Source organism: Limulus polyphemus, unplaced genomic scaffold, assembly GCF_000517525.1.
Source record: "Limulus polyphemus unplaced genomic scaffold, Limulus_polyphemus-2.1.2 Scaffold254, whole genome shotgun sequence".
NCBI classification, from domain to species: Eukaryota; Metazoa; Arthropoda; class Merostomata; order Xiphosura; family Limulidae; genus Limulus; species Limulus polyphemus.
Genome location: NW_013665864.1, coordinates 155,908 through 176,928, shown reverse-complemented (window position 1 = coordinate 176,928; position 21,021 = coordinate 155,908). Strand labels below are relative to the sequence as shown.

The window sequence follows — 21,021 nt, the reverse complement described above, 5'->3', positions numbered from 1 at the left end:
TATGAAATGTCATGATGATGTTTTATAATGTAAAAGACCGTAATTTGACTAGTTGTTTGCTAAACATTCTCTTGTTTGATCAGAAACAGAGTTACATGTGAATGTGACTTATTGTCCACTTCCTAGAACAGATGTGCCACAGTATCTGGAATAATATATGTAATGGGTAAGGTCTTAATCAATTGATACAGATGAACTTCCTTGTCTACAGCTAGGAAAGGCCACTGTATGGCTATGATAAAGCAGTGAAGGAACAAAATTTTAAGAATGGCTTTGGTATGAGCTAGTGACAAGGAAGCAACTCCATTCCAGCTGGACAGATCCTTCTCTCATTGCTTGACAACTATGTTCATCAAGATGTGAAAAGCAGTGGTAAATGGCATGTATGAGAACTATATTTTCTATAATTTTGGATCCAAATAGTTGTAGACAGCATGATGTTGTAAACTTTTACTATTAAAAGAATTTTATTTATCAAATATTTTTGTTGCTGATACTGTTTTTAGTTTTTGCATCATTGTTAAATGGTTATGCTTGTCCATCTCATCAGAATCATGTAAGTTCTGCAGAGAAGTAACTGTAATATGTGAAGCATTCTAAGTGTTTTTCCCCATTTGAGTTGAAACAGATGAACATTTCTTGTTCACCAAAAATTAAAAACAAAATATACAACTATGAGCATGTGCACAGGCTTAACAACAGAAATAGTTTCTTGAATGTGGATAACTTGCAGTTGCCTTGTTATAGATCATTCTCCTTCGGTGACATATAAAGGTTTCTCATAGAACTGTTTAGATTAATATGCTGTGTAGTTTGTGTTAAAGTTTTGACTATGTGATGAACTTTGTGACGTCCTAAGCGTATAAATAATTAGCTAAATAACTGTTTTATGTAAAAATTGTCTTCTGATTTTGCTCATAACATACACAAACACTTGGAAGTTCTTGGAATATTAACCTAGCATAGAATGCTGTATGGACTTTGTTTTCTACCATAAAATCATTTCAATTTCCTTTGTGCACACCATTTTTAGACAAAATTGTGGTATGCTCTGAGTTGTAAATTAGGATGAACATCACAAAACAACTTCAAAACAATCACTTTTGTTCCATTAATGGTTATGTTTTTATTCCTAGTCCTTTAACCTGAAACTGGAAGGTCAGAACTCAAATAAGATAGAAGAAAGAAAGGATCATGGTTACAAAATGTTTTAGAAACTATAGTTCTTTATACCGAAATGACTTATTAGTGACAATCCAAACCAATTTTTTGGGGTTCTACATGATTGTGATCATCTTGTAATTCACACACATACACACACAAAAGAAAGAAAAGATATGGTATCATCCTGGAAACGAGCTCGATTTTTTTTTTATCCTCTCTGGTGCTTCTTAAAATAAATATATTTTAAAATGGTCAATTTCTAGCAGATCAAAATGCCTGTTGCTGTTAAATTTATGAAAATCCAGATCTGGTATATAAAACTAAAAACTTAAGGAGTTATTCTTTATTCCCATAAATTCCAGGTTTCCAGAGTTATTCTGTATTTAGTTTACCAGATAATGTTTTTCGTTTGTTTTTTAGTACACAGTTACAGAATGGGCTGTCTGCTTTCTGTCCACGACAAAAATCAATTGCTTACTGTTGTAGTATGTGAGTGCTCCCCAGTGGTTCAGCAGTAAGGCTGAAAGGTTATAATGCTCATAATTGGGTTTTGGACCATTGTGTAGCTTTGTTCTTAACACCAAACAAATGAGACAAAGCAATATTTGGTCATAGTGTTGAAATAGTTGTTTAAATAGTCATGAATAGTGTTTCAAGAGACCATGTATTCAATATGCACACTTAGTTGGTGGCTTTGCATTTAACTTTTGAGTATGATTCCTTACAGTTTTATGTTTCTGTATATACAAATCAGCTTGAAACTTCATGTTATGATTTGTTCAGCACACACACACACAAACACAGAGTAAAATCATAAAACTTACTTTTTTGAAAGGTACTCCCAGTCTCTTTGGGGAGGGGAGGCAATTGCCTTTCTTCCTCCAAACAGTTGCCTTCCTCTAACTTATTGCATGTAAGGCTTTGTTTTTGAGTATAAAATAGGTATTTATTGTAGTTTAAATATTAGACATTTTTAACAGATTGTGATAAAGAATTTCAGTTAATGTACATTTTGAGTATTAGAGTCAGGTAAAATATTGAAAAAAATGTAGGTATGATACATGGTTTGTTCAAGTTCTGTAAGAGCATGTATTTACAACTAAATTTTTATTTGTTGTGATTGACCCTCATTGTCTTTAGTGATAAGTCTATGGACTTATAATACTAAAAATTGGATTTTTATACCTGTAGTGGCTTTGTGTAGCTTTGTGCTTAACAACAAACAACCTGTTGTGGCTTCTGTATCACCAACATTGAAGAAGGGTGGAGTAATTAATTAATATAATATATATGAATTTCCTGGTAATTACTAATTATATTAGAATTTCAATAAATGCAGTTTAGAGAGGTAGTGATAATAAATTGTTTTTTAAACAATGTCCATGCATATATCTTTAATTGCTATGTGATGTAGTGTTGCTTTTATGGAACATTTAATTTTTTTTATTATTTTTTATTAGGCAGTTAGATACCGTAAAGCACCAACAAAAGTTAAAAGTAGTGAGTGTAAAACCATTTTCATTCCTTTTCTTTTGCCCAAAATAGTGCTTTATGGTACTTATTAAATCAAATGTTTGATAACATGTTAGGTTTAGAACAAATTTAAGATCATTTGAGAGATTAGAAGAAATAAATATGTTGATTGTTATTTTTCTCATTCCTGCAGATGTTCTGAGAAATGTCCTAGTGGTACTCATGGCGAGGGGTGTGCAAATCAGTGTGTATGCCAAAATAATGGCACATGTAATCACATCAGTGGAACTTGCAATTGTCCTTCTGGCTGGATAGTGAGATCAAATTTGTTATATTTTTAGAATAAATCAAAGAATGTTTTATTTTTAAGGTTAGCTTGTAAGACTTAGGTTTATGAGTAATGTGTATTGTACAAAAATAAGTACTTGTATTGGATCAACATATGAAACATGAAAGTAATAAACTAATTGACATTAAAATTCAGAATAAAACAAACCTTTGTTGAATGATCTATTCTCATGAGTAATTAAGATGAGAAGAACTTTGAGGCTCCTTTGAATAATGTTTTTTATTAAAAGTACGTGCTCATTATACAGAGAAATTATTAGATAAAGGTGTAGGAAATATGTAGTATGCCTACACACCATGCCACTTCATAGCAGTGCTTATCTTGTATATATTTGAATTAATAGAGCTTCAAAATTGTTTTTGAACAGGGATGAAAGGTTAAAGTTTAATTTTAACGTAAAGAATTATTTGTATTTGTGCTATTTTATCATTATACATGACTAATTTATTTATTATCATTATATACGATTAGTTAAGAAAAGCTATATACATTATGTGAAGTTTCTCTAATATGACTGTTTATCATCAGTTAATGCATGTAATATGTACAAATTGCATTGTTATTTAAAAAGTCATGGCTATTGAATGTTTATTAAAGTATATGTTTTATAAGACAAAATCAGTTTAATAATGTTGAAAGAATATATAGTTTGTTATTTTGTCCATGATGGCATAGAAGTAGTTTTAGAAGCTGTCAGGACTGGATCTACAGATTTATATAAAAAGTGGTATGGGTGTATAAGGAATTGTTTACAATAAGTTTGTGTATTTAGATTTTAATGTTTTCTACACCGGGGCACCCTAATGTAGGATCAAGGAAATTTTGAGGGCTTTCATGGTTGGCTGTACATGTTTAAAATAATTTGACATGGATATGTAAATAGTTATCAAAATAAGATGTGCAAAAACATTTACAAGTTTGTTATTTCCCATGAATTTTTATGGTTGTTAACTGATTACTAATATTTAGGCAAATACTTTTTATATTTAATACAAAACAGTAACTTGCATATTGTCTAATGAATTTTTTTAGGGTGATGTTTGTGCTAATCAATGCCCCAAAGGATTTTATGGACAGAACTGTAGTACACGCTGCAAGTGTTATAATCAAGCATCCTGTAACCATGTAACAGGAAACTGTATTTGTGAAGCTGGTTACCATGGAGACTATTGCCAGGAAGAATGTTCCATAGGATATTATGGGCTGAATTGCTCAGAGGTAAGGAATACAAGTTTTTGTCTTTCTTGACTGTTTGTGAAAACTAAAGTATTGATTGCTATTGCCTAAATGTCTGACAGATGTAAATATATTTTAGAAGAACAGGTTGAGAAGATATGTGTAATAAATTATTATGATTTAAATGCATTTTACAAGCTGTTGAAGCATGATTATAATTAATTATACCTTTAATTAGACATTAATATTAAGCCAGTTGTATTTTTAAGCACTATATTCTTTATCTAGTCCCTTAGGGATTTTCAAGAATTATAAGAGTGTTTAATGATAGTATTTCAACCACACTATATTCATCATATCCATTGCCGATGATGTGTTTCACTCAATCCAGAACTCTTCGAACTGGTTGTGGTATAAATTTATGGGCATGGATATTTATCTTTTTGACATTTAAGTTTGAATAAAAATTATGTGCTGAATATACTTGTATAAAATGGATAAAACTTAATTTTAAAAGAGCTATATGTAACTTTAAGACTTTTCTTGCTAACTATGTAAACACATCCTTGCAGGTAATTATTATTTATTACACACAAAAATACATGCAATAATTTTAATGATGTGTAGCAGTGAGATTATGTTAGACTTACTGAACTATGTGCGAGAACATTATAAAATTCTTTTAACAAATAAAATTTCACTTGCTATGGATATTATAGTTCACTAAGTAACTTCCAGATTTTTCTCTGGAAAAATTTGTTTCAATCTCTCTTTTAACTTGTAAAATAGTTTCAAAATATGTAATCTTTAGAACTAGTTCCATAGGTTTGATTTCAACCTGGGATTATTAACATTTAGATTTAAAATTAAGAATATATAAAAAAAATAATACAATATATATATTATAAATAGAATCATAATAAAAGTTAAAAACGTTGTAAACCTTTCAACTTTGTAAAATAAAGTATAAAATATTATAAAATCAGCACAAATTCTGTAACCTGTGAGTAACTGTAACAAATACAAATTCATAAACAGGTTAATTACATAATGAAGCATAGAACATGTAGGATTCTAATTTAAAATTGCAGTAAAATAAGAATTTAATGATTAAAAAAAGTTCCTTTAAGTTTCTATAATTTTTGTTTAGGAAACTATTGAAATGAGTATTAGCTGGTATTGGCCTTAAATTTGGGTTTCTCACATGATATTTATGTAGATTTATTCTAATTCTTAAATTTTCTGTTTCTTTCACATATTGTATAAACTGAAATATAAATAATATAATTTGAATCTCAATCAAAAGTGGAATTTATGTAAAATAAAATGTCCCTGGTGGAATCTGGAATATAAGTATTTTGAATGGCCTCAGATGGCTCAGTGGTAATGTGAGGGCTTATAAAGTTAAGAATTGGATTTCACTATCTGAGGGCACAGCACAGATAGCTCATTGTTTAGCTTTGTGCTTAATAATAAACAAAAAAATGATTATATATATAAATATTTTATAGCATTATTGACATTTTACTTTATTTTATGGAAAGATAATTTTTTTTATTTTGTTTGTATTTCTTTGTATTTAATAATCTATATAGCTTTTTTTCTGTTCTTTCCTTGATAGAATTACTTTAAAATTCATTAATTATTCCTTTAGGTTTTCATCCACCACTTCCTCTAGTTTGTATAATGTATTTACTATCAAAACTAATATGTCAACCATATGTGTATACAAGAGGGGTAATAGTTGCTTGTTCCCTAAGATCTTGCTAGGAATGTTTTTGGGTGGGACTTTGGGTCCATTACTCCCATTTTGAGTAGGTCATTTGGAAAAAAACATGAGCCCCTATAATTTGGATGTTTTGTAATTTACTTCTATTTATGAAGCACCAGACAACTATACCTTATTATTGTAATATTCAAAGCAAAATTTCATGAAGCAAATTATCATGTTTATCATCAAAATAAAATGCTGTGAATTCATTGATTGTGATTAGTGTTTCTAGCATATAACATTATGAATTCATAATGTTAATGATTTTTTGCTTTTTGGTATTTGCCTAAACATTGACCTCATTGTGATGTTATACCAAATTATTTTATTGGTACATAGTTTGTTACTTGAATGATCTAAACAAGAATTTACTCAAGATACCATTGAGAAAACTGATTTTTACTCATAAATACATTTCCTTTAGTTTTTATTGACTGACATCAACAGTTCAACACAATAATGTGTTGCATATCGTTATTGTAACTTGTAAGGAAATAACCTTGAAGTAACTGTGATCGCTATTGACCAACATGGTACATTCACTGATGCTCTTTATTAAATATATTTTTTTGTTTCCTGTTTCTCTAAGTTATCAGTGATTTAATGAAATCACATTTCTTAATGTTCTCCTTCTAAAAGGATTTTCACCAACTGGTCAAAGTGAGAGCCTCTTTCTATGTCTGTTCTGAACACTGAAAGTTCTCACAGTCTGCTGTGTGGACATGGACCATCAGGGCAAGACATATAAGGAACTTCAAGTTGGGGATATTGCATGCATGATGTGGAACAATTAGTTTCCATTGTCTTTCCATTTTGGCCCTGGGGTACATTTCTGTTTTGACAACAATTTTGACAGTTCTCCATTCTCTGCTGGCTTTGTTTGGATCAATTACTGCTTCAGATGTTGCTCAAAATGAGTACTATCATCTGACTTGTACTTGTGAGATTTGGATGTTCCATAGTGTGTTAACAGAGTCTCTAACTTGTCATTTCCCAAGCTTCAAGTTCATCATCTGACAACAGAGTTACTGGATGAAGGGCAAATATCCCAAAGGATATCAACAAGTCTTTCTCTGGAAACTTGAAAAAAAATTACAGATAGTGAATTAGGTTTGAAGTACAAATCATGAAATGGAAACATTTTGTGGAAAAAAATAGTTGGTTTGATAAAACAGACCATGCATACCTTTTCTGGATGTTGTCTATCAGAGAAAGAATGAACTTCTTTTTGATTGTCTTCAGAATTTCTTCAGATGTGTTAGCTATCTTGTGATATTTTAGCCTGTCCATCAAATCCTATACCATCTTGGTCAGAAAACATCCATCAGAATTGACCTTTTGCTGTACATCTGTGACCCACTGATCCACAGTCACCTACAAATAAAATGTGAAGATTAGGTACCTCACCAATCATCAAGACAATGTGATACATCAGGTAATGAAATGAATCATGCAGGTGAAATATATTCACTATTCGTCAGCCAGTCATCATGTTGTTAATTACCTGTAAAAGTGCAATATCCATATTCCACTTCTGGAAAAACAGGCTGAGATAACCACTGGAATAACATCCATTGTCATGTACGTTATATATAGGAACTGTTTGGAAGCCATCTTTTTGTGGAGTCCCACAGCTTTGGGATCTTTCTTTGAGCCTGCCTCATCAAAGTATGTCAACAGAGAGTCCGGACATTGGTAAATTGTGGTTAGTGATGAATAAAAACTGAACCATTGTACATTGTATATATTTCTTTTATTTTTAAACTTTTGGTTGTCCAGTATGGTTTATATGTCTGCAGCTTCTGCTTCCTGTTGGTGGAAGTCTTGAAGTAATAGAACAAGCTTGTCAGTGTTTCTTGGTAGTCCTTGAGAGATAGGAGACATCTAGCGGCCTGAGACGTACACAAGGCTAGTCAGTATGCAATGCAGTGAACATTGATTAAGTGAGGGTTTTGCCCAAGAAGTTGTCCTGTATCACAGCCTGTCATTGAACTGGTATCATCTGTCCCCAAGCCAAGCATCTTAGAATTTGGAACATCCCTCGACTCAAGGTGCACAAAATGTTTTCTGATAAATGTTGTGCTGTTGTATCTTTCACTTGGAGACTTGCAAGAAATATAATAGGTGGTAATATGTTTTTCAGATTGATGATTCTTGCAAGGATTGTCATATTTTTCCTCGTATGAATATCGGTAGTCTCATCTATTAGAAGAGTGATACAAGGTAATGCTGCTAACTTTTCATTCACAGTATTGTCAATGTCAGTGGAGATTACATCAAAAATTCTGTAGCTGTGTAATAACCATATTAGTCTGATGTCTGCTTGGATCCATATGTTAAGTGTTCTACATCAGGGGATTTTAGGTATTTTAGAAATTTCATCATACTTTCAAACTTTGATAGCAGTATTGAATCCTTAGCTAACTAGTATACAACTTTTAAACCAACAATCGCATGCAGTTCTTCTTTAGAAAGTGCTTTGTTGACAGCTTTTGTAAAGTTTTTGTTTTCAACTTTTACAAGAAGCATTGACACATGATCTGAGGATGTAACATGCCTATTTAGCATACTTGTCCAGAAGTTGTTAGTTCTTTGAGTGAAGGAGTTGTGTTTTTTATTTTCACAATAAAACTTGCACTTCATCAAATTAATGTATTGTCATGCTCAAGCCAAGAATGACTTGAGAGCCATGAATATTGGAAGTGTCCTGAGGAGGATGACTGTGTGTATGTGTGTTGATTCAACATGTTCAACTGTGTCAACTTTCTGAGTCTTCTCATTATTATTGGGATCACAAATATGAAATGTTATGATATATATATGTATGTGTGTGTGTATATATATATATATATATATATTGGTCTAATTATAAACATTTATGTCACTAAAATCAAGCTAAAATTTGCATTATTTTAAAGGAAACTTTTATATATTAATTTCAGATATACTATTAAGCATTAATACTGACTGGAAAGTACAAAAGATAATGTTTACTCCTCTGAGTTAATTCAGTGATTATGTAAAATTGAGGTCCATCAATTACAAAGTGAGTTGAATTTTCAAAACAGAAACATAAGTTGTTTTTGTTTAATGTAATAACAGTAGATCAACCCTGTTTTCATATAATGCAGAAGTTCTTCACACTTAAATGTCATGGAACAAACTGTGACATTAATTAATCTGCAGGAAAATATTTTTGTCTTTATTGATCTGTGATTGTAAAATGCACATTTAGTCTTGAGTTTCCAAAGATAATTTGTTTTCTGTATTTACTGTGTAGATATGTGAATGTAAACATGGAGCAAGCTGTGATCCTGTTAGTGGTAACTGCTCTTGCCCAAAAGGTTTCAAAGGCAAAAGTTGTACAGAAAGAGGTGAGGTTGTTATTTCATATGTTTTCACATTTTTATTTAAGCTTTCCATTTTGTTTAAAAGTAGTAAGCATATCATCTTTATATTTATGTTAAATCAGTCATCAGTTATAAAAAGGAGGCTTAACTGCCACTGATATGTAATACCTCTTGATGTTCTGAAAAAAAATCAAATTATTTTATAGAAGTAAAGTAGTTTATCAAACCTTGTGTAAATATAGATCACATATGATTTCAGTTTTTGAAATTCAGTAGGTATTTTATTTGGTTTAATTAAATTGGATATTCTGGTCACAGATGATCAAAATCAGATTCTCTCTTTTAATTATTTTTAACCTATAGTAAGAAAAAAAAATATGCACAAATATTTTGTATGTAGATTGGATGAAATTCTAACAATAAAGAAATGGATTTTCAATTGTTGACCATTTGTGTAAAAAGTATATATATATATATTTTTTTTCCATAATTTTTTTCTATAACCTTTTTTTTTTAAAACATCAAAGCAAATATATATTCTGGTTACACAAAGCTGAGGTTAGGCTTTATCATTGTGTTTGATGTACTGAACATTTATGGTAAAACTAACAATTTGTATTTGATGTCTAGTGTTATAAAGTTTCTGTAATATGAGTGTGCTAAAACTTTTACCTTTGGACACACTACTCAGTCACTCACCATTTTTGTAATCTTTAGTTGTAATGCTTACTAGTGGTTTAAATAAAAAAAAATGTATTTAAATTTTGGAGGCCTGTTAAAAAAGTGCATAATTTCATAAAGATTAATATATTTAATACTCATAATCAAAACAGAATTTAGATTATAGTTTCTCAGAATATTTAATTTTTCACAAAAGGAGGTTGTTACTATGTCTGAATAAACCCCTAATGCAACCATCAATGGTTTAGTATTTAATATATTGAAACAGCAATACAACAGTTATGCAAACCAGTATTCAATGGAATTAACATTTAATATAACAACATAATAATATAATGGTAATTAATAAGTTTGTAGTAATAACTAGAAAAATAACACATCTACACAGTAATATAATCTCACCACTAATCCATAATATACTGACATAAATCTTCAGTTACTCCTTTTAAGTCAAGAGATTTCTCCTTCTAACTTGTTACATTCCTCAAATCAGGACATCTGTGAAGAAGTTGGAGGCAACATACACATATAAATCAAGAAAGACTCTTTTGTTTTGATGTTCATAAATTGTAAAAAATTGTATCTTTCTTATCTTGGCTTAAACCATAAAACCCAACATTAGAAATTGCTTTCGTATTAAAGAGAGGTGCTACTTAAAATTACCATTTTTCATACTACTCATAAAGCATATGAAGAGCTAAAGACTAAAGTCCTTTTTTTAGTGGTATTTGTTTTGGATTTATATATTACTTTCAATTGTTCAAAATGTTTATTATTTATTTAAGCACCATAATTCTGGTTGAACTATGTTGTTGAAAAGAAAATCAGTATGTAACAGACAAGCATTATTGATGATTAACTTTTTTAGATGTGTTTATTTATTTTTTCTATTTGGTGTTGGGTCAATGCTTCAGCCAATCTGCATTCCTTCAAATTAATGTTGTACTATTTTTGAAGGTTAAGTTTTATGTTGTCTTATCATTTGGCTTCATGCAAGAGCTTCATTGTTCCTTTGATGAAGTTGATGTGAACTTGGTGTATAAAATCCAAGAAAATAAGCAAGCCTAAAGCTACCTTCAATAGTTTTTACTTACTTTTGACTGCTTGATATTAAATGTATAATGCTGTGCTACTGAATACTAAAATTGCCTAATTGCATTTTCAGTGACTTCATGAAAATATCAAACTATAAAGAATCCTTTTAGTAATCTTAACTTTTTTTTTAGTTTGTCTTGATGGTTATTATGGATCAGAATGCAAACATCAATGCCACTGTCAGAAAGAAAACAGTCTATTGTAAGTATGTTTTCTGTAGTCTTAGCTTTTAGTTATTCATTAGGATATATATATATATATAATAACTTGTGATCCGAGTAAATTATCTACTTAAAGTAAAACTCAAAATCAACCTTGGCATCAATGTAGCTAATTAAATGTACTTTTCTTATATTTCTACTTATAAAAATTAGAATGCAGTGTTTGATCATTTGGGTACCCTTACTATTAAATGATATTTTTGGCCATAATCCCAATAAAATCTTGAGGTTCAGCCAGCTTAGGAGACTGAGGTGTGTGAATTCAGAACAATATGTGTTTGAACAGTGTAAAAAAGAATTGTTGCATTGTATGATATTGTTCTCAAGGTTAAAACAATGTATAGAAACAATAGTCATAAATTAAATGACAAACATATAAATCAAACAAACAAACAAAATTTAATGAGGTTGTTGTTATAGATAAAGAATTTGTTCATTGTTCAAAGTTTGATTGTGTAAAATATTAGTGAGGAGTTTTAAGTTTCTTTATTTTGTGTACATTTGTTTGTCCCATGATTGTTATTATGGTGTTATTTAAAATTTTTATAAATATACTTATTTCTCTTTACATACGTTCATCATTAAAAAGCAGATGTTGTAAAGTAATTTAAAAAAAAAAGACCATTTTTAACATAAGTTGAAATTTCAGGTTCTGCAGTTACTTCTAGGTATTTCTTTTCCTACTTGCTGCGTGCTAAAGATATGCTTGCAGATTCTCAGGACTGTGATATGAATAATATGCATTTTCTTTTAATAATTTACATAAGTATGAGGAAATATGTAATGCAAATTGCACAGTTAATGTAATCTGTGTGGCTGCCTTGGAAAGTAGGCTCTTAAGAGAAGCAACACAAAATTCTAACAAACTGCAAAATAATGAAGCTTCTAATGATTGATTTGAAACTTTATGAAGTGCATGAATAATAATGTGTATATAGTTATTTTAAAGGCCAGTAAAAGTAGATTGACACTTTCTGATATATATTTTTACAGCAGTTTTATAGTTACATTTGTAGTGATTCAGCAACTTACCAGTGACTACCTAAACTAGAATTAACTGTGACCAAAGCAAATTGTAGTAAAATAAAACAAATAAAGTGATAAAGAAACACACTCAGCCTTATATTAGAAAAAATTATTATTCGGTTTTATAGAAAACAAAATTATCATTGGTTATTTATTCTTCATCAACTGATGTTTGTTATACTTTAATAAAAAGAAAAAGAATTAATTTTAAGAATTTTGTATTAGTATTTTATAGTGATTTGTACAAGTCAAAACAATTACTAACATATCTTTTTAGTGTAGATATTAACATGTTTTTAAATTAACACAATTTCTAAGAATGAAAAAAAGAAACTTACAAGACTGCTACTAGTACTTGTTGAATGGCAGTGTTTTTAAAATTAAATTTTTTATATATTGGGTTTCCTAAATCATTGAATACTGTTTCATAGCTGAAAACCATCTTGTGTAGCCTGATTCACATTCTATGTCTATGAGTGATGTTAAATTGAAATAATTAAGTGTGGACACTACACAGTTACTACTTCAGCATAAGATTTTGCTTTTTTAGTCAAAATTCTACGTTATTAAATTAAAAATATATTAGTTTTACATTTAATGAAAGTAACAGTTAAAAGCAAGCATTGAATATTCAAGAACAGATTTATTTGTGGCCTAGGAGTTATCTGGTCTTATAGGAAATAGTTTGAAACTACTAGTATGGTGTATCATAGTGTACAGAAAAGTTATATTTGTCCCAAAGGTAACCTTATCATGACCTAGTTGGTTCTTATCCAGCCAGGGAGCATCTCATTCTTTTTTTTTGAATCCTTTTTTGTGTGTAAAACATATCGGGTTGGTTCCTGAAAAGTGTCAATTATCCACCACAAAATGAAATTAAGAATTTGATCTTTTCTAGTCTTTTTTATGAGGCCATGGGGTAAATCTGCTTGTCACAGTGTAAGGACAGGTTTTAGTGAAGCCGTGGGGTAAATCTGCTTGTTGCATCAAATGGCTATAAATGTCAAAGTGGATATATCCACTTGATACATCGTAAGGGTTAATGTTGTGAAGTGTATCTGTGTTACTCATTAATCTTGTTTGGTTTGAAGGATCCAGAGGGTTTGACACTCTACTCTGTTTAGTTTTGTAATTCACTTTTTTTCTCCTTGGGTGCAAATGAAGATATCTAGATCATATTTTCTGTGACTTATAAATGTTTAAACTGTTTAGTATTTCCATACATAAATTATGTTCTTAATTTGAAAGTATGATAACAGGAGTTAGTAATGATAAAAGAAAAATATTTATTGAAGGTGTAGGATATAATAATCCTAACAAGAAATACATCAGCTTTCATCAGACTAGAAACTACTTCTTACCATCTGTAGTTAATAGTATGAATTTACATCAGGTCAGTATTCAGTGTGGAAATTCAAGAATATACCTAGCACACAGTTACCTGATTTCCATTCAACCTACAACATTTTACTACACTTATCCTTCCACATATCCTAAAATTTGTAATTATTATGGAGATCAGGTAACTGTATGAATATAGAGAAATAAATATTTTATTTATAGAAGATAGAACAATGAAGTACAAGTTGACTGATCGTTGAAGTGGTAGGTCTGTTTTGTTGTGTTAAGCTGAGAGTGAAGTAAATAAGTAAACTGTATTTTAATTAAGTAAAAACTATTTAACTAAAAATATGAAAATAAGCACTACTTTGAAACAAACCAGAAACTGTTTGGTTGACTGAATAATTAAAAAAAAAGGCATACATGATCAGCAGGCCACAAAAGATGCAGAAACAAAGACTAATCTTGTTCCTTTAAAGTTGGAAACAAATCTGTCTGAAAATGCTAAAAGTGTTTTCAGTTCACCTTTTTATATGTGTAGCTGACCAATTGTGTAGTTGAATTATTTGAATCCAAGGTGTATCTTCTGCAAGTGGAATGCACAAAATAAAGTAGGGCACATTACAATAAGATGCCACATGAAGAGCAAAACTTCTCGGGTATAATTTTCATTCACATATTTACACAACCTTTTTTTTTCCAATATGGAAGTAGTAGAGGCTGTCTAAATTCCTTATTGGTTCAGACTCTTAATTTCTTCAAAGATTTTTCAATGAAATAAATTGATGTCAACTCACACTGAATAATATTTTCAATCTTATGACTAGGTAATTGCTGGTTGTACGAGTTTTCTTTCTTGATTTTATACTATTATAAGTAAAGTAGCAGGTTTTTGCTATGTTATGTATATTTTTATACATAGTCAATCTTTATATCTGCTAGCTGCCACCCAGCTACAGGAAAATGTGAATGTAAACCAGGGTGGACTGGAGAGCTTTGTGAACGACCATGTTCATCACCATTCTATGGAAAAGGTTGTTTGGAGAGATGTAATTGTAAAAATGATGCAGCTTGCAATCCTGTCAGTGGAAAGTGTAGTTGTAGACCTGGATACACTGGATCAGAGTAAGTCAAAACCAAGGGTGATTGTAGAAAGCAGCTGTTTTCATGCAAACATGTTTTAAAACATTCTGTGTATTAAAAATTATTTTATTTTTTAAACTGCTGAACTAAATTTGCTTGATTGTTAAATATACATATACAGTGTATTACATGTGTATGTCACATGTATTGGAAAATATTGTAGAATTAAAATAATAATAGTATGTGTTAGCTACAATATTTTTTTTTAAATTGAATTCTTTAATCTTTACATGTTGTGCTTTGTGAGGTTTATAGTGGTATTTTTTGGAAGTGAATGGCATAAAATCAGTTCACTTAATGTTATTCCAGTACATAGATGCACATTTTCACTATTCAAAACAAATACTCAATATATTAATGGACAAATCTTTATTTTATTAAAAATACTTCCCTAAAAAAATATGATTTTTTGTATGTGAAAGATTTAAAATGTCAACTGAAAGACTGCCAAGTTTTGTGAAGATATACACACTATAGTGGAAGTTAGAAGTATTAAATCTATAAAGACTTTAATTGAGTACAAAGGTTGAGTACTGGTTGGTCAAACTGACCGAGTACGTGTAGAGACAGTTAAGCTAATTTCATAGACACCTTGAATGTTAAGATGCTATACAAAATTTTGGTATCAGTACTTCAGTTTTAAAAATCAAATTCTTTATTTTTGAATGCTTAAATCATTTTCAATTGTTTTTGTATATTGTTGGTAGAACTTGAAACTAATTCATTTTTTATGTACAAATATAATTATCTTACAATTTCCTTTGTTTTAAACATCTAGTTGTGGGGAACCATGCCCAAAAGGAAAATATGGAGTAGACTGTGAACAAGACTGTATTTGTAGCAATGATAGTAACTGTTCTCATGTTACTGGACAATGTACCTGCCCATTAGGTGACTTAGTTTATAGAATATGATTTGTTTTGTAATGAGATATTTTTATAGGGGAGAAAAACTGTATCTGCTTGATTTAATTCTTGATAGGCTCAAACATTGTCATATGTTTTAGTTAATTATTTTTTTTTAGTTTAACTGAAGAAATAATGAATGGATATCACTCAAGTTTTAACATGTGTCTTCTCGGATTCTTGTGAACTACTATTGTGAAATTAGCTCACTTGATAAATATTTTGAGATCTCAGTTAATATTTTTTATTGACTAGAGCCATATGCTGCTTTTAAGAGTAGGAAAAGAGTCTAAAGCATCATGCTTATTATCCAAGAGAAGATTTTCTAAATACATTTCTTTTAAATTTATTGTGAATCATTTCTCTTCTTTGATTTGAGCACAACATAATAAGCTTAAAGTTAAATAGTATGGTATGATGTACTCAATTTGTCTAGGAAAAACTGGGTTGAAATGTGATAGATCATGTCCAGAAAGTCATTATGGTCAAGACTGCAAACAAAAATGCAGGTGTAAAAATGGTGCAGCATGTGATCCTGTTACAGGAGCTTGTTTTTGCAAAGCTGGATATACAGGAATAACATGTGAACAGAAGTGCAAGGTCAGTTAGTTCAATAATGTTGTTTGTGTTTATTCTGCTGTTCCATAACATATGCTCATATAAAATTTCAAAACTCACAAACCTAACTCTTTTGAAAAAGTCTTATGTTTAAAGCTAGTGATTTTTAAGAAAAATGAAAGGAAATATAAATGATTTTATTAATTTCTGTCAGAAAGGCATATTATAGTTATATGTAAACTGGCTAAAACAAAAATTGCCATTACTACTCACAGTATTTACCTTCTGTTAATGCAAAAAAATCCAATATGATAATTACCATGGTTAATTAAGGTACATTCATGGTAGAAGTTTTTTTTGTTTAACCTTACAGTATCAGTCTTGAGTAATAAATTAGTTATAACCAATTGAAGTTAATATATTCACTTCAGTAAAAAAAGAAGTTTGATAGTTGTTACCACTCCATACAAACCTCTATGGGTTTGTTTATAAGATGATTTCATAAGAGTAAACATATTTGAGACATTTTACTACTGACTGATACTCTTGTTGCTAATCAATCAACAGAATATACCAAGCATCAAACCTAACAGATGTGATAGAATCATGTTTGATTTCAAATGTTTTATCCCATCTCTTGTTAGTCCTTTATTGACTGTAAACCATGAGCATATAGAACAGCATTTTTTGTTGTTGTTTACCATAAGTTCCTGCCCAGTAGCAGAATTCTTCAGCTGCACCTATAAAATCCAAAAGTTTTTCTAAAATATTGTTTGTGTGAACAACAAAAGAATTCATTGAAGCACATTAGGCTTAGTAAATGCAGAAAAAACACATTGGATTTGAAATGTTTACAAGTTTTTCTTGATTGATTAAGAATGTTAATCCAGTATGTGTACAAATATGAGTTTTGTGTTTTAAAAACCACTATCTTGGAGGACTTTTATTAAGTACAGATCTCTTCAGCTGTAATAGTTTAGGCATTTAACGTCACCACATTCATTACTTTTTTTTCCTACTGTAAACAAATAATGTTCAGTTTTAACTACCAAGGTTCTGTTTTATTTACAGTTGGTTAAATTGGTATAAAGCTAAAAATGACCTATGTGATTAAACATAGTATTTCCTAAAATATGTACAATATATGTTGAACTTTCAGCAAGGCTATTTTGGATTCAATTGTACGAGTTCTTGTGACTGTGAACTAAGTCATATCTCAAGCTGTGACCACAGAACTGGAACATGTCATTGTTTGCCACCATGGACAGGTAGGTGTATTTAATTGTGAAGTTATATGTATTTGGAGCCATTTCATGTACCCTTTAGGAATCTTAATAATCCTAAACAATATTTTAAAACACATTTTAAAATTAAATTGTTTAGTGTGGAAGATGTGTTTGTTTTGGTAAAATAACATTTAAATTTAAAATTGAAATGCTTCTGGTTAAATATAATAGTAAAAACAATGCATTGCAAATATATATATTCAATTTTATTTAGTGTTATATATTATATATTATTTGTGCCAGACATAATTCATTCAGATTATAATTTATTCTTCACTACAATCCAGTGTCTTCACTGTCAAATTGTCAATAACTCATTTCCAAAGTTAAATGTAATAAATTTCGTTACGTGTATATGACTAATAGGAATATTGAAAATAAACCTTTCTCACAGTTTCAAGTCTTAAAAACCCTAATTCACCCTGTACAATAAGTTTCATCCCACTGCAAGTTTTAGCTTGATGAGATTCTACCCAGCTGTTCTTTTTATCACAAATTCATTCTCTTTTGTGTAAAAAAAAATATTTTTTTGGTTGCACCATGTTGATCGTTCATATAGTTTTTATATTGTACACTCAGTAGGTTCTTCATTGCTTTTTGATATTCACAGTACAGTTTAAAGAAAAACTGTTTGCTATGTATTTAAATGTTTATGTTCAAATTACAATACTTCAGCAGTTTTGGAATGTTATTTTTTCCAATAAATACCATACCAAAACTAATTTGTCCACTTTAATTTTAAAATATTTTTACATATTAATTATTAAAATCTATTAATTTACTGTTTATATACATACATATATATATATACACACACACATATATATTATCTGGGGTACTTGAAAAAGCAGAAATAAATGTAGGTAATCAAATTAAAAAATTAAAATTTTATTGATAATTCAACCTAACTTTCCCACAATGGGTAGGTCAAAGTGTGCATGTCATGACCTTTTACAGTTATATTCAAAACTTAATTAAATTACTCTAATGTTAATGTATACAAATAAACTTGGCATCAAAACAGGTACCAAGTCAAATTTTATTATTATAAACTTATAATTATATTATGTATATATATATATATTATATTATTATATACAAGTTATTATTTTTATATGGAAATATTTTTAAAAATCCTCAATCTCTCCTAGTATGAGAATCATGACATTTGTTCTAAAGGTCATCCTCTTCTCTAATTTTTTTACCACCCATCTATGAAATATGGAATTTAACATAAATTACTCAGTATAATATAGATATTACTAAGACAAATACTAATTTTTATAGTCTTTAATTTTATTTGTTTATGGTGTCATAAACTAGAAAAATTAGACCCACTTGTAACATTCTCTCTCACATCCTGTCTCTGGCATTTTATACTATATCATTTATAACCAATAGAAAGGTAAAGTTTTAATCTATTCAATGATGTATAATGCTACATTTTTTTCAGTACAGAGTATTGTCAGTTTTTTCTTCAATTTGAAACTTTATCTCATAGTGTTCAGATCAAGCAGCTAAGTGAACTAAAGCCCATCTTGTGTCAATTAGAAATTCAGTTAAATGATAATAGTTATAGGACATTGTTTGCTTTGTGCTCTCAGATGCATTATTCATGTAAATAAAAATTATTTAGTACACTAATACTGTCATAATAAAAAAGTAGGCTTAAATTTCATCAACAGCTGACAACAAAAAATGAAATCACATGTAAGTACTATAGCTCTTGTTTTTTTATGTGTTTGTTTATATATTGTTATAAGAGTAACTAAGGTGTAAAAATTAGAAACTTGTTAGGATAGATTATGTAAGGTGATGAAAAAAAATCATTTGATGAGGTGTGCTTGCAAGCGGCTCATGTGTTATATCATTCAACACAGAGCTACACATTCACTGAGTGCTTTACAACTCCTGTGACAGGATTGTCAGTTAGACATGGTTCAAAAGACAGTAACACAAGTATAAACAGATGTATACTGTTATGAGATTTAATATATTTAGGATAAACAGATGTAGTTTCCTGTTGCATATGAAGTCATTCTAGAAAGAATAAAGGGTAATTTAGATTTATTTCCTGGTGTTTTTTATGGTGGTTATGGGTTTGGTAAAATTTACCAACCCTATATAGAGTTAGGGTAGAGAAAATAGCAGATAAAATATAGTTTTACTAAAAACCGTGTTTGATATTCAATTAGGAGCCAACCTGGCTTTGCACTTGCAGCTACCCTTTTCTTTCTATAAGGAATATGTTTACTTGGAATCTTTAAAAATTTCCACATCTGATCAGTGTCTCCAAATACCTCAGCTTTCCAATTCCCAACAGATAATTCTTGTCACTTTTTTTTTAAATTTTGCTTTTTTGAAACTTGTAACCAAAATATTATTCCTTATCTCCAAAACATTGAACCTAATAAAGCAATGATCACTTGCACCCAGATGTTCCCCAATTTCCACTCTTTTGATCATTTCTACATTTGAAGTTAAAAATAAACCTAAAATAGCTTTGTTTCTAGTAGGTCCCTTGACCAATTGGTGAAGAAAGCCATCTTGAACAGTTTCTAGAAACCTTTCTCTCTCACGGTTTGAGAGACATATTTCCCAATCTATATGTCTGAAATTAAAATCACCCATAATTATGACTTCATTAACAGCTGAAATCTTAATCCCATTGTACAGTTTTTCACTAATTTCATCAGTATCATCTGGTAGTCTGTAACAACTTCTCACTGTTAGCCTTTTCCCTTTATATCCACTAATAGAAACCCAAATGGATTCAATCTCCTCCCCATTATCTTTGACATCCTCAACTTCAACAGGATGTGACATTTGACATATAAAGCCACACACCCCCCTCTCTTTAGTACTCTATCCCTATTAAATAGCCTGTAACCCTGTATTTCAAAGATATTTATGTCATCAGAATATCTACGTATAATCATTTTTGAATTATTCCCATTATTTCACAATCCTACATTCCTACCAGTGCTCTAAAATCATCTACTTTATTTCTTATACTTCTAGCATTACAATAGTAACAATTAAGCTGACCTGTATAACTAGTTCTATACTCATTTCGTATGTTCACATTTCTTTGCCTCTAATTTTTTTAGCACTTAGTTTATTCTGGCCCTCACCAATGTCTAGTACCAGTTTAAAACCTTCCTTATAGCTGAGTTAATAGTCCTAGCAAACAAGCCAGCCCCTATTCTATTTAAATGTAAACCATCCATTCTAAAAAGCTCCCTTCTTCCATTGAACTGAACCCGCAAGTCCAACCAGTCTATCTGCTCCTCCTAAGCCTAGCATTTAGTCCTAGTGACCTACTCATAATTTCATCCCCACAAGTAATACTTAGCAGTATCCCTGACACAATTAAGTTATGGCCTTTTTCTTTAAATGACTTTATCAGCCCCTTGTACTTATTGATTAGCTCCTCTGACTTACCTTTTCCTACATCATTAGCCCTACACGCACAACAAAAA

At 30.0% G+C, this 21,021-nt stretch overlaps 1 protein-coding gene across 2 annotated transcripts in view; it reads left to right on the top strand.

Moving 5' to 3' along the window:
* LOC106478847 (protein draper-like) overlaps positions 1 to 21,021 on the top strand; it is an 80,925-nt gene that overhangs the window by 33,483 nt on the left and 26,421 nt on the right. For both annotated transcript variants that reach the window (XM_022382506.1, XM_013939420.2), the window contains exons 9-16: positions 2,831 to 2,951; positions 4,019 to 4,204; positions 9,214 to 9,307; positions 11,191 to 11,260; positions 14,590 to 14,772; positions 15,569 to 15,681; positions 16,132 to 16,295; positions 17,413 to 17,521. In XM_022382506.1, coding sequence (XP_022238214.1) covers positions 2,831 to 2,951; positions 4,019 to 4,204; positions 9,214 to 9,307; positions 11,191 to 11,260; positions 14,590 to 14,772; positions 15,569 to 15,681; positions 16,132 to 16,295; positions 17,413 to 17,521 — 1,040 coding nt within the window. The remainder of the gene's footprint in view (positions 1 to 2,830; positions 2,952 to 4,018; positions 4,205 to 9,213; positions 9,308 to 11,190; positions 11,261 to 14,589; positions 14,773 to 15,568; positions 15,682 to 16,131; positions 16,296 to 17,412; positions 17,522 to 21,021) is intronic.